Source organism: Euleptes europaea, chromosome 6 (assembly GCF_029931775.1).
Source record: "Euleptes europaea isolate rEulEur1 chromosome 6, rEulEur1.hap1, whole genome shotgun sequence".
NCBI lineage: Eukaryota > Metazoa > Chordata > Lepidosauria > Squamata > Sphaerodactylidae > Euleptes > Euleptes europaea.
Genome location: NC_079317.1, coordinates 52,657,523 through 52,671,385, shown reverse-complemented (window position 1 = coordinate 52,671,385; position 13,863 = coordinate 52,657,523). Strand labels below are relative to the sequence as shown.

Sequence of the window (13,863 nt, the reverse complement as noted above, 5' to 3'; positions counted from 1 at the left end):
TACCCTTCTCATTGTCATCTTCAGGCACCAACCAATTCAAGCTTTCACTTCCGGGATCATATGAGAAGCAGCTGAGCATCCCTTGCAAAACAGACTCTGATCAGAATTGTGGGATTCCATTTGTCTTTCACATTGGCAAAGATATGTGTTCAGAACTGGGTGTGGAGGTGGAGCAAACCATTACAGTCCTTCAGGTGAGAAATGGCCACACAGCCCATTCTAGGATACTTGTAGCCTTACTACTTCCTTCCAATACTGACCAGCCCACGAGTTAAGATCCTCTTCGCAAGCCCAACTCTCTGTGTCCCTGCCTTCCATCAGAGGTGGAGCTCTTTCAGTCCTGGCACCTTGTCTTTGGTATGCCTTTCTGCTTGATACTCACCTGGTGCGTACCTTACTATCCATGAGGCACCAGGCCCAAACACTTCTTTCATGCAGGCTTTTAATTGAGGGGTTTCATTTTTTACCTGTTTTATGGTCTGTTTCAAGCTTGAGGATTGTTTTATAAATGTCAGTTTAGGATGCTGAATGTTGTTATTATGGCTTGATCATTCTTATGTTGTAAGCTGCCTTGAGCAGGTTTCTGGAGAGCTGCAATGTGAATTTTTATAAATAAATATCATCTTTATGAATGTACCCTGTTTCTTCCCAGGATGGAGTGAGTCCTGACTTCGAAAAGCACAGCACAGTTCTTGGATCAGGGACTGTTCCGTTTCATTCACTTCCTTTGGGAAAGGACGTTGAAATGACTGTTCCGTTAGGAAAAGTATACGTTTCCAGCTTTTTGCTACATTATAATGCTTTTGGGGTTATAATGCGGGTTTTGGCAGGAGCTCATTTATTTATTTAAACATTTATGGCCAGTCTTTTAGTGATTTGCTCCCAAGGAGGCTTACACAAAATGCACATGAAATTTTTAGACAGTTTTTCCAAATAATATGCATTGTTTATTGGATGTATTATACTGTTTTTATTTTGTTGTTCCAGGAGTTGGGGCGGGGGGGGGGAGAGAAAATCCTCTCTAGGCTTCCTGTTGTTCTGGGTGCTGCTTTCTGCTATCTGCTTCTCAGTAGGAGGGTCTCCTTCCCTCTCCCCCTCCTTTTGCAGTGTAACTTGACACTGATGCTGCCTTAGGCATAGATATTCCTAAAAGAAGCGACCAAGAAAAGCCAACAATGAACTATTTAACTAGGGTTGCCAGCTTTCCATTTCAAACATTCTGGTGCTTGGTCAGAGTCTGGAGACTAAAATCTGGCATCTTCAAGAGATAGTGGAGTCCAAAGGCTTTTGACATTTTGGATTTAGAGCCAAGAGAAAGAGATTTTTGTTTACCTAATGTAGACATACACAACTTACGTCCCACTCAGCTGAGCACAGAAAGCCAGCAATACCAGGGCAGGGCATAGACACTATTTCTCCCCAGCATACTTAAATCTGAGGAAAATTCACTAGATCAGTCTGCTGGCTTTTCTTGTTTCCTGGAGTTATACACTTTAAATGAACGGGTAGCATCTAGAGGGTAGCCTTGTGTCTTTCCCTTGCTTTGAGGGAAGATTCTGTGAAAGTGGCTTATAAATGCTCAATAGGAAGATAGATTTAATGAACCAAGCAATAGGAGTAGTGCAGGTTATATTAGGAAATTTGGTTATTTTCCTCTGCAGCCTCTTTCAGAGTATGTTCTTTTTTCATAGGAACAAAGCGTGGATCTACATGTGAAAGCTGAACAACCGTGAGTGAATCTTGGCATCCTTGACAAACTCCTAACAAAATTTTATAAGGTTTAGCCTGTGCTCTTATGACAGTGCTGGCTGATCTTTGATTGTCATAAATGAAAATTGACGAAAACCTTACATGCTGCTACTGTTCTAGAGGCATAACTTTTCAATTGATGTACTGGAATTATAGCCATGAGCCAAATAAAATGCATGCTCATTTGGTTGAGAACCTTGTGTGGCTAAAGCAGTCCCAGTGCAGAAGAGTCAAGCCATGGTGTGGTTTAAAAAGGCAACTTGCCTCTTCATTTATCAAAGTTGCTTCAGAAAAACATGTTAGAGAGTGTTCTAGCTTCACATAGAGTTCCTCACACTCTGCATATGTGGTTTTCACTCATGTTAATTTGTAATAGCTAAGCAGTTGCTGAAGGCTTGTGTTGAACCTTCTAAGAAATTAGCACAATCAGCCATTCTGACTTGCTTTTCTGCCAAATCATTGCATATATATGACAGGTTCAACAAAATCGTATGCTTTCAGGTTCTGATGACCACCTGTCATATCCTGACTGATAAATACAATCAATTTGGAAATCTGATGAACAATGCAATAAAATAATGCAGAAAAGGAGAAATAACTGATAGGGAGGGTCTTTAGTTCAAATTGACAGAGCGCCTGCTTTAAACACAGAAGGACTCAGATTAAATCTCTGGCAAAAGATCTTGGTCAGGGAAAGATAACTATGTGAGATTTTAGAGAGCTGCTGCCACTCAGAGTATATAGTACTGAATCAGGTGGACCAAGATTTGGTATAAGGCATCTGTATGTGTTCCTAGGGAAGTTCTCTTTATTACTAAAAACAGCTTTATATCTGATTTCACTTCATTTGTCCCCATGGAATTAAATACTTGAAGGTGTTTCCTTTCCCAAATCAGTGCTCAAACTCTTAAGCTATGTCCTTGATGGATTTTCTTTTTAAAGAATCTTTTTGTGGTGTATGTGTATTCTCATCTTATTTTCTCCCTCTAACATCATTCTGTAACTCAGCAAAAGAAATCTTGATGTTCGTCTTGGTTTTGATCTTTGTCAAGAAGAGTGGCAATTTTTGGACAAGAGGAAGAAAATAGTTTCGCAGGCTCTAACTAGGGCACTCAAACTGAGAGAGGACCCCAGCAAAGATGAGGTATATGACTTGCATGTCCAGTGACATTTGCAGAGCTATTTGCAGTTGTTTACACCTCAGTGGAAATAAAATGATGGGGCATTATAGTATTTAAGAGTACATTGCACACTATTACTCATGTATAATGTAATCAAGCAAATAGCTGTAGAATAATTTTAAGAAAACCCAATCATGCCTATAGCATGACAGACACACACATATTAGTATATATTGCTTTAACATAATTCTCTGAGTTTCTGTTTTACCACAATCAAACTAATGCTTTATTTCCCTATATTGTGCCTGCTCTGTTTTTTCCTATAGGTTCCTGTGGTTGCAGTCTTAGGATCTGGTGGAGGGATGAGAGCATTGACATCATTCTATGGCAGTCTGCTTGGGCTTCAGCAGCTAAACCTTCTGGATGCTGTCATATACCTGACTGGAATTTCTGGCTCTACTTGGTATGCAATGATGTGAAAGAAACTTGCAAGAAACCTGGAAGTTAATTATTTCACCTGCATGTCCTATGGCAGAAACCTCCTTGTTTTAACTCTAAAAATGTGAGACTTTGGTCTTATTCTCTCAGCACCTGAGGTCCAAGGCACATGCACTCAAGTAATCTGTGCATGACATTAGGATTGTCCAGGCATTCTTTTATCGCGACAGGGTGGGGAACATTTTAGGACCTGTCTACCAGATAGCAGTTCAAGATATGTTTTGCTCCTGTCAGCTGATAAGATGATGGGAATTAAAAGCAACTTGGTGAATGAAAAGAAAAATGAACATCAACCAAGAGCACAGTGCTACACAAGAACACTAGTTTGAGACTCCCTTCAATGATTTATTTGGAGTTGTCTTCCTGCTTCTACCTCTAGTACGTAATCTGTTCTGGCAGCTGAATATCTTAAATGGGGCCTGAACTTGTCTCTCTCAGTAGGCTGCAAGGAGAGCTCTGCTAGACACACAGATACTTTGCATACCCACTTGAAATTGCATAATTAAAAAAATTATTAAGGACTGGAAAGGAACTATCAATCCAGACTTCAGCAGCTTAAGCATTTCAAAACATGTACCATAAATCCCCAGGTCTCCTGTAACATGGCATGGGGGGCTGCAGTGAGGGAGGAGAATCCAGTGAAATTGTTTCTTTTCCTCTTTGGCTGGTAGGGAAGCACAGCAATGTAAGCTTTCTTCTCAACCAGAATAGCCTCCTGGGGCACCCAGCATTTTGTCTGCACGGCTCCTCTGGAATTCTCCCCCTCTTCAGTGTCAGCTTTTTGGAGTTCACAGACTCCTGAGGGAAGAAAAGATCCATGAGCACTTTCTCCTTGTGGTTTGTAGGATCCAAGCCGTGTTAATTAAATGCTGGAATAGTACTTTGTTGCTCGAATTTGATGCCACAGAAGTTCAGTCTTATAATTTTCTGATGGAAATTTTTGCAGGTGTTTGTCAACACTTTACCAGGATTCTGAATGGTCACATAAAGATCTCAGACAGCCGATCAGTAATGCCCAGCATAAAATATCCAGCAGTAAAGTAGGAGCCTTTTCCTCAGAGCGTCTGAAGTATTATTTCCAGGAACTGAATGCAATGGAAAATGAGGGACGCAAAGCATCTTTCACGGATCTGTGGGGGCTTATTATAGAGTATTTCCTACTGCAGAAGGTAAGAAATTCTAAATGGGAAAACATATTGCTGCTCGGCAGATTCGTTTTTTACGTATCGTTAACATTCTTGTTAGATGCATGTAGATTTTATGCATACTCTCAGAAAGAAGGGACTTGCTGGAACAACTGTTGGTCCTGTTAATTTTTAAAAGATATAAGCTGTTTCCTGGGGGGGATTTAAAATATGTATTTTGATCCCACTTTTCTTTCCTGTGGGAACCTGAAGCAGCTTACAAAAATACAATCCAATTTAAATAAACATAAATCAAACACATTATAAAAAAACAAACAAAATAAGATACAAATAACAACCTGGGTTGGTATCCATTGGGTTAGTTAGTACACAAAGGCCAAGGCAATGGGCCATGGGCTAAGGGCCAGCAGCCCCTTGGCCCAGCAACAAAGGAGAGCAGGATGTTCAGCGTGGATCTTACAAGCTTACAACGCCCCCTCATGATGAAATAATATGTAAACATATGAATTATGATTCAGTCAGAGTTAAGACCTTCAGAAAAATCCCTTTGGTTTCAGTTGGAGAAAGTTAAGCACATGTTCAGGTCTTCCACTTAAATTGGAGGGACTTCAGTTTACTTAAATCTGTCTTGATCATTTTGTTATTATCAATTAAGAGTATAATTACATAATTTCTATAAAGAAACATCAGGGAAGAAGAGATTGGAAGAGACTATTTTTTTTAGCTGATAAACATTAATTTACTATCAGTCTTTCTATATTTTTTGTTTATCGTACACAAAGAAGAAATGCATGGGCATCTCTAGCCAATGGACCATGTATCTATTTACAGCTAAATGGACAGCAAGTTGTTAGGTGAAAAAATTGGTCTAATCATACTGTCATAGTTTTAGCTTGCTTGGCCACTATAAATGGTCAGGGACTTGACAAGCGGGTATTAATATTTATTGACCGTAGATTGTTGTCTGAATGAACACTTTTATCTACAGAGCAGGCTGAAACAAGTGATCTTCTGGTTGTGTATGTGTATGAGTGTCCCAGAAATATCTGTTTTGAAGGCTGAATTTAGATAAAATGCATTTTTGGAGCTGTAAATTGCCTGAAGGTGAAACCCCTTGAATGTAAGGATGCTCAGTGAGGATTTTCTGCCTACTGTAAGAGAAGTTATTAGCTTCCAAAGTGCTCTGGTTGTGTATTTGTAAGTAAATAAAATACTATAAAGATTTTGAAAGTCTCCCGTGCTTTCTCTTCTAAAAGAAACTGAACTCAGAAGCACTCCCCCTGGAATTTCTCTTCAGCTGGGGAAGTGGAGAGCATGCAGCAATATTACATTCGTGATAACAATTGTAGTACAGTTAATTATGAAGTAGTAGAGTACCTTTTGAAGGAGAAGAAGAGGATGTGATTTGACCTGGTTTCCCCCCTCATACCAAAGTGCCCCGTACTATGGTGCATTGTGTTTTTGGTATTCCCCTCTTTTCTTCAGAGAACACTTTTGGGACCAACGGTAGGCTGCTTTGGGAAAGGGAAGGTGGGGAAAAGTTCTGCTTCACCACCTTGTTCCATGAGCTTTTGTGCTGGATCCTACTCAGTGAGCAGTATGCCGGCCAATTAAGGTTGTTGGATATTAATACGAGAAAGTGAATATATGTGTAATATGGATGCATAATGAATGAGCATGAGACTCTAATTTCACTTCCAAAATGATTAATTTCCTAATGTTTTTTTTCCAGGAAGACCCATCAAAGCTGTCTGATCAGCAGGAAGCTGTGAAAGAGGCACAAAATCCTTACCCCATCTATGCAGCAGTTAACGTGAGGCCCAATGTTAGTGGAGATGACTTTGCAGGTATAATAAGGCAGGTTTATTTATCTTATATAAAAATCTGTGAGTTGAATTATTATTAAACATTTCTTGAGTGGTGGTAATAACTCTAGTAATTTCACATCGAACAGAGATGGTTTTCCTTGCCCATGAATATAAAAATCCAAGTTGAAGTGAATGGATCAGAGAGCTATTGATTAAGGGACTAACGAGGATACTGTGGTTTGTGGGGGAGGCTCTATGGTAGTAGCCAGTATAGAATAGGTTTAGCTGACCCAGGAAACAATTTTGCAAAAGTCTCTCCCCCCCACCCATTTTAGTTTATTGTACTCTCTTTTATACCATCTTGTTCCTTAATTCGGCAGTGTAATGTTTCCCCCTTAGTGGATTTTCCCTAATTAATGCTGAAAGTTTGAGCGACATCTAAGCCAGCCTTTTCACAGTGAAAGGAGGTGTAGTGAGTGTGTTCACTTAAATGTCTTCTTTGGTGATGCCGTTTATTTCTTTCAGAATGGTGCGAGTTCACTCCATATGAGGTTGGATTTCGCAAGTACGGTGCTTTTATCCGAACAGAAGACTTTGACAGTGAGTTCTTCATGGGACGGTTGATTAAGAAGCATCCTGAGCCCAGGATCTGCTACCTGCTGGGTATGAATTGTAGCACCCTCACTATGTATTAGGCATAGTTGTATACATTCATAAAGGATATTGTGTGATCCCCCCCCCCCTTCTGATGCCTCGGTTGTAGCTCGCTGAAGTTAGGAAGGGACCCTGCACTCCATGTAACCTTGATGATTTTCCTCTTCCTCTAAGAAACTAGGAACTGATGTAACCATGGACAGATAATTAGATCACTTGAAACTACATTTTATTAATTTTGTCTTGGAATGATTTGGTGGCTTGGTTTTGTCTCATTGAATAGAAAGAACACCACCAGTAGCTGCAGCTACCTGGTCCATATGAGGCTTGGAGAGTTGGCTTCAGTCATCACCCCCCCTTTCTATGACTTCTTGCTGCTGACAGGAAGGAGAAGGACTGGGGGAGAAAGAGCCAAAGCTACGGGCTTGGCCTAATGAGGAGGACCCTCCTCAAGTCCTCCTGTCAGTATCTTGGGGGAGTAGAAAAAACAGCTGCAGCATCTGGGTCTGCAGGAGCACTGAATACTTTGAATTTGGAAGGAGGGCAAAGGTGTTGTCCTTTTTAATCACCTGTTCCCCATTTGTACATGAACCTCTGAGGTACATCATGTTTGTTGCCATTATTTGAATTGTGTGTTGTTATGGATTTGCTGTAAAAGCCACTTTGGGAGTCAGTCTGATTTAAAAGTAGGGTATAACCCTAAAACAAACAAACAAACAAATCTTACATACATTGACTGTTATATTCAGAGCTGAGAATGAATTTCCCTGAGGGTGAGATTGGCAATGACAGTGGGTAGACTTTTCTTGTCTTCCATATGAGGGTACAACTGGACTTGTTCTGGGAGTCATGACAAGCCATTTGACCTCTTCAACACTATCATTTTGAGATATGCTGTTCTCAAGACACATTCCTAGGAGTACCAGCCACCAGTGTCTTTGGCCTAGTGGCTTTCTGTATGCCCTTTTCCTACTCTCCAAAACAGTAGCAAAGATTTTCCAAGGGAAGGCAAGAATGACCAAGGCATTTTATCATTCTCTTCCCCAGTCACTAAGAATTGCATGTAGTCCTCTGAATAGGCCATGGATTCAGAAGACTCTGTTCCAAAATTTCATGTAATCTGTACCCCCTTTGGATGGCATTGGTTCCTTGTAAGCTGTCATGTTAAAATGGGAATAATAATAATGACCTTTCCTCAGAGAAATGTTAGATGCAACCAAATAATACAAGAAAGCTCCTTTCACATTCTGAAGAAGTGAGCTGTGGCTCACGAAAGCTCATACCCTACCAGAAAATATTTTTGTTAGTCTTTAAGGTGCTACTGGACTCTTGCCCTTTTTGACTACTACAAACAGACTAACACGGCTACCCGCTTTGAATTATCTTCACATTTAACGTGCTCTTAATAATAATGGTAATAATGATCTTTCTGCTTGTTGGCATAGGAATGAACTGTGTCAATCTGTGGCTGAAATTTTTTAAAAAAAGAATCTGAGAGTAGAAGCCTCTTTTCAAGACCCCAGTGAAGCTCCTATGAGAAGTATTTCTCAGCAGCTTTAGTGCTATGTATAGTCTCCTTGAAACTGGATCTAACTTTATTGGTTTTGAACTTTACTTTTATAAGGAAGGAGTATGCCAAAAGTTCTTGTAATCTTTTCTCCATGCCTGGGCATGACAAATATCATGCCTGGCGATATACCTCATGTTCTTTTGTAAACATTGTAATTGCATTTATTTCCTCCTGATATTAATTGTTTCAAATGAACTGAAATAATATTTTGCTGTGAAATTCTACAGAAGCAAACACATAAATTAAAAATCTGCTGCAAAGTGCTACTTTTACATATGGGGGAGCTGGGGTTTGGCATTAACTAAAGCTTTTGAGTTTGCTTTGAGAAGCCTTTGGAATTGAGAAGCCTTCCCTATTTCTGTAGGAATGTGGGGCAGTGCCTTTGCAGCAAGCCTGGATGATGTCTTTTTGAAGGTGGTCGGTTCAGGGTTGAGCTTTCTAGAATCTCTGGGTGATGTTGTCAAAGTTATAGGTATGTATGGAAGCTAAACAATAATATTTTGCATAGTGATGCCGTTGAGGTAGAATCTAAAATTTTAGATATGAGAACACCATTAGATACGTGAGCTTCATCATTAATAAAATGCTTATGGAACAGCCGGTTATCGAGGAAATGTGCATGGGATAGTTGAATCTGTGTACAAAATGCACACTCTTCCCCAGCCCTGGCTAAGTCTTAAGCAACTTTGGGATGATCATTTCCATTCCATTAGGTATTAGCCTAATTAAAAAAAAATTGAAAAATGTAATTCTGAGCACACGTTCTTGGAAGTAAGTTAACTGGAAATCAACATTTATTTCTAAATGAGATCCGTGACCTTGCCAACGCCAGCCTGGAATCCCGTGTGAAAATTAAAAGTCAAGCCCAGATATCCCGACTTCTTTCCTGGTAACTTAATTCAAAGTAATTTCTTCCCCCCCCCCATATAAATTAAGTTTTCCTGTGTTAGAGCCAGTGTGGTGCACTGGTTAGAGTTCTGTCCTTAGACTGGAGACACTTCACATCAAATCCCTGGTCAGATATGGAACTCACTGAATGCCTTGGGGCCAGTCACTGGTTCCTAACTTAACATACTTCACTGGGTTGTTGTAAGGATAAAATAGGGAGATGCAGGTATGCTACACTGAGCTCCTTGGAGGGGCTTTGCAATACAAGTGAAATACAAGTGTCTTGATCTAGTCTGCTGTCAGCGTAGTGCCTTCACAGAGGGATCTCCATCAGGCACTGCTTCTCCCCCTTTCTTTTGATGCACACATACATCAGGCTGTTACAGAGAATGCGAGACATAAACACACCTCCCGTATCCCCATTTAGCCCTTTTGCTTTGTCTTGAACGTGAGCTTAACAAGGTTAGGATAGGATGGGGGGGGGGCTTGATGGATGTGTGTGCCCAACTTTCTCATTGACCCATAATGGCCAGTCATATTACAAACACCATGAAGGAAGGTTAGAAGACATACTTCCCTTCTGTCTTGAAAGATCCCTTTATATGTGGGTGCTGCATTTGTTGTAGGCTGGATTGAACCCCCAATACATTTTACTTTGTCACAGGGTATGTATGTTTCCCCCTATCAGTTGGCATTGGTAACACTTACAAGGACTTCTTACTGGTTAATACTGGGTAATGCAGATACAGAGTTATCAGCAATGGATTATATGGTAGCATAACAATGTATACAAGTCATAGTGTTATTTCGGGCAAGAAATATAAACTGTGATAATTCAAATTTGAGCTTTATTCTGAATTACTTTATATTTTTCATTCAAGGGGAAAAGTTTGTCATGAAGTAGAATATCAAATATTGTAGTCCCCTTGATAACAATGGGACATATAATGTAAACAGTGCTCAGGCTAACTGAAATGGCTGATTTCACAAATGTTGTGGAAGAACTCACAGGCTATGTTAAATGAATAAACAAATGGTTACTTTTTCCCCAATGGTTTTTGATTATAGATGACAGTAAACGATTCCATTTCCGAGATCCTATGAGACTGAAGACTCGTCTGGTCATACCAGGTGGACCATTGGTGCAAATCTTCCAGGATTTTTTCAAGTCACGTGTTACGGCTGGGGAAACTTTCAATTTCATGCAGGGCTTGTTACTCCACAGGGATTATGTCAACCTTAATAAATTTGTGGCATGGAAAGGTAATTTTTAAAAATCTGATCAACACTAGAGTATTCAATCTCTGTGATTAGACATTAGCAAGGTACCATACATATACAAGGCATTCAATTTCAATCTATTTTAGATTCCACAAAAGTCTTAATTATTGCTCTCATTTCACCATTAGTAAAAGAAAATTTCTAAAATGCTTTTAACCAGTAGTTGTTTTTCCTCCACCAGGCACCCATTTAGATGCTTTTCCTAATCAGCTGACTCCAATGGAAGAGAGTCTCTACCTCGTAGATGGAGGTTTTTCTATCAATTCTGCCTTTCCCATGGTTCTTCAACCAGAACGAGATGTTGATGTCATTCTGTCATTCAATTACTCCTGGGAAGCACCTTTTGAGGTGAGAATAGTACTGGGTTTACCTGTGTCAGTACAATGACAGCGTATGTCATAATGCTGTCTAAACTGAGTTTGTGCAGAAGGGCAGAGGCACAGAGGTCCCGCATGTGCTTATGCACTTTAGAGGCAGAGGAAGCTGTGACTGTCCCAAATCAGTCCCTGGATGTAGGAGGAGCATAGAACTACCTACTACCATGCAGTGGCTGTGGGATCAGCCTAGCTTTAGCAGGGCAAGGATTTGCCTATCTCTTGGGTTATTAGTAGTTTGATGTCAAGTACCTAGGTGCAAAAGCAACCTTGATCAAGCTGAGGGTCATTCGCCTGGGGGAGTGGTGGGGGAACCTAGTGGACTGCCTCATCCATGAGTTGGCCAGGGTGAGGGAAGGCAGTAAAAATAGGACCTTTGTATCAGCCACTGGCATCAGATTGATACTCTGGTGTTGTGTGACTTCTCAGGCCAAGAGGACTATGGATTGTGAGTACAAATGTCCCTGCTCATCTTCTCTTCTTGTTCTCTCCTCTGATTAGTCTCAGTGACACTGGGAGTCAGATGCATAGGACTCCTGTGGTGCCAGGCTCATAAACTCTAACGTTCAGCCAGTTCCTGCCTGGAGCAGGAGTAGCTTTATTTACTTATTTTTATTAAAATATTTATGCCCTGCCATTCCCTTGTGGCTCAATTTCAGTTCCAGAAATTAAAAACATAAAAAGGTAAAAACTCAATTTGCCCTTCCACATAGTCATTGTCTTACATAGTAAACCACCAGGTTATGGTCTCTCTCTCTCTCTCTCTCTGTGTGTGTGTGTGTGTGTGTGTGGACCGGGCACTGCCAGATGTCAGTTCCCAACTGGAGGGAGTGCTTAAGCTTGGGAAGGCCTTATTTATTGGAGGGTCTCAGGGTGTGTGTGTATAAAAGGGTGGGGGAAGGCTATTTTATAAAGTGGTTAGCAACAAATGTAGCCACTGCTACAACACTGTGCTATGGGGGCATTGTGTGCTAGTGTACCCCCTTTTTATCATCCCATTGTTTCCTGGTCTTCACTAGACAGCTGAGGGGCCTGTGAGTGCTGCTATGCATTCATGCAGCTGTGTAAATGTTTGTTCAGAGGGCATGTTTAGACATAAAGACATAAAAATGTTTAAATATTTCATCTCACGTACCATATACCCAAAAGGAAGATGACCCTGAATATAAAACAATCACCCCCCCAAAGTTATATGCAAATCATTTTTTAAATTACTGTATATAACTGTAACTTGTATGCGTATTTAAGATGGTTTCTTCTTTTTCTTGCTGGCATGTATAGAAAAAAATAGTTTTCCTTGAAAGTACGTAGGGTATACATATTCCATTTTATATATTTGCATGGGGGTTTGCCATTATTGCTATATAAAACCAGTAATTAAATTATACATACACTTTCTATAAAGTGTTTTTAGCATAACTACCAAGAATTGTATAATAAAAACTGATATCCTGATCACAAATACAGCAGGTGTGTTATCACTAACACCTCAAAAGACATTTCTTTGTCCATTCGAACCACTTACTGAAAATGTCCTCCTGATTATTCTATTGATTCATCATGTTTGACCTTCAAGGGGCACGTGGTGAGGTATGCTTGGCAGTTGCCCTGCAACTTTGGAAGCGTGTTCCTATGGAGAAAGCATGAGCTCCTTGTGCAAGTTTAGCAAGGCCTTTTTTATTTGGTTTTGTCTGGAGATAAACATTTACATTTTTTGATTGGGTGAACTGAAGATTCATTGTATATTTTATATGGCTGGATTTTGTGTTTGGGGGTGTGTTTTTGAGTTCTCCCTTCTGAGCCTTAAGGATAGGGCAAGGCAAGTGGGTGGGATCCAAACAAATGTTAGTTCCATTTCCCCCAGTTTTTATATGAAAGTGGGTTTGAAAGCTGTGACAGAAACAATAAAGCAAGCTCATGAGTCAACAGCAGAAGAACAAGAAATAGGAAGCACTGCCCCACCTTTTCTCCTTGTTTTTTTGCAGTGTAACTTGTTTGGGGGGGAAATGATGAAACCTTTTTGAGGTTGCCTATCTGTTGCCCTGTCAGTAGATTATACCATGAGGAAAACACTAATTTGTGTTTCTAAAATGAGTTATGAAATGATGACTAAAATATGTCACAATGAAGGAAGGTTGCAACAGATTTATCATTCCAAAAAGTGAGCATGAATTTGTTGTTGATAAAACTGTTTCTTTTCTGTTTGAGCTGCAGTGGGAATATAGCGGAGGTTTGTGAATCAAGATTATCTAATTAGTAAAACTTACTTATTTAGTATATTTATATCCCTGCCCAAATATGCTCCAAAGGCAGTTCATGACATTTTAAAATAATAAAATGTATTTCAAATAAAAATATTGAAAGCATGGAACAATCAACATTTACACAGCAGTAGTGATTATACTATAATTAAAATAGTGGGATAGATTCTGCAGAAAAATTCTGCTAACAGAAGCAGTGGCAATGTTCACTAATTCTGCTCTCTTGCTCAGAATCTGGCTCCCCTTCTTGCTGTTCCTGCTGATTCCAAGAGCAGCATTGGCGAGGGGTGGGGGAGGATTTTGGGCTGCAGCAGGAGCGGCAAGGTGAGAAAGTCCAGCTTTGTGGGAGTCAAGCTATTGTATAATGTCAGCATTGAAACAATTTTAAATGAACAGTGTTGCAATATCAAATAGTACTAAAGTAATAGTAGAATCCTAAATTGCTACAAGGCTAATGAGCTCAGCAATGAAAAGGCCAACAGGAAAATAAGAAATGACCAGATTAAAAGCAACA

General features: G+C 40.0%; 1 protein-coding gene across 1 annotated transcript in view; it reads left to right on the top strand.

Moving 5' to 3' along the window:
- Window positions 1-13,863, top strand: part of PLA2G4F (phospholipase A2 group IVF) — a 31,740-nt gene that overhangs the window by 15,851 nt on the left and 2,026 nt on the right. The window contains exons 8-18 of the mRNA XM_056851261.1: window positions 25-194; window positions 653-766; window positions 1,692-1,729; window positions 2,758-2,893; window positions 3,197-3,333; window positions 4,315-4,537; window positions 6,246-6,360; window positions 6,847-6,984; window positions 8,910-9,017; window positions 10,502-10,696; window positions 10,896-11,062. Of these exons, the coding sequence (XP_056707239.1) occupies window positions 25-194; window positions 653-766; window positions 1,692-1,729; window positions 2,758-2,893; window positions 3,197-3,333; window positions 4,315-4,537; window positions 6,246-6,360; window positions 6,847-6,984; window positions 8,910-9,017; window positions 10,502-10,696; window positions 10,896-11,062 (1,541 nt within the window). The remainder of the gene's footprint in view (window positions 1-24; window positions 195-652; window positions 767-1,691; window positions 1,730-2,757; window positions 2,894-3,196; window positions 3,334-4,314; window positions 4,538-6,245; window positions 6,361-6,846; window positions 6,985-8,909; window positions 9,018-10,501; window positions 10,697-10,895; window positions 11,063-13,863) is intronic.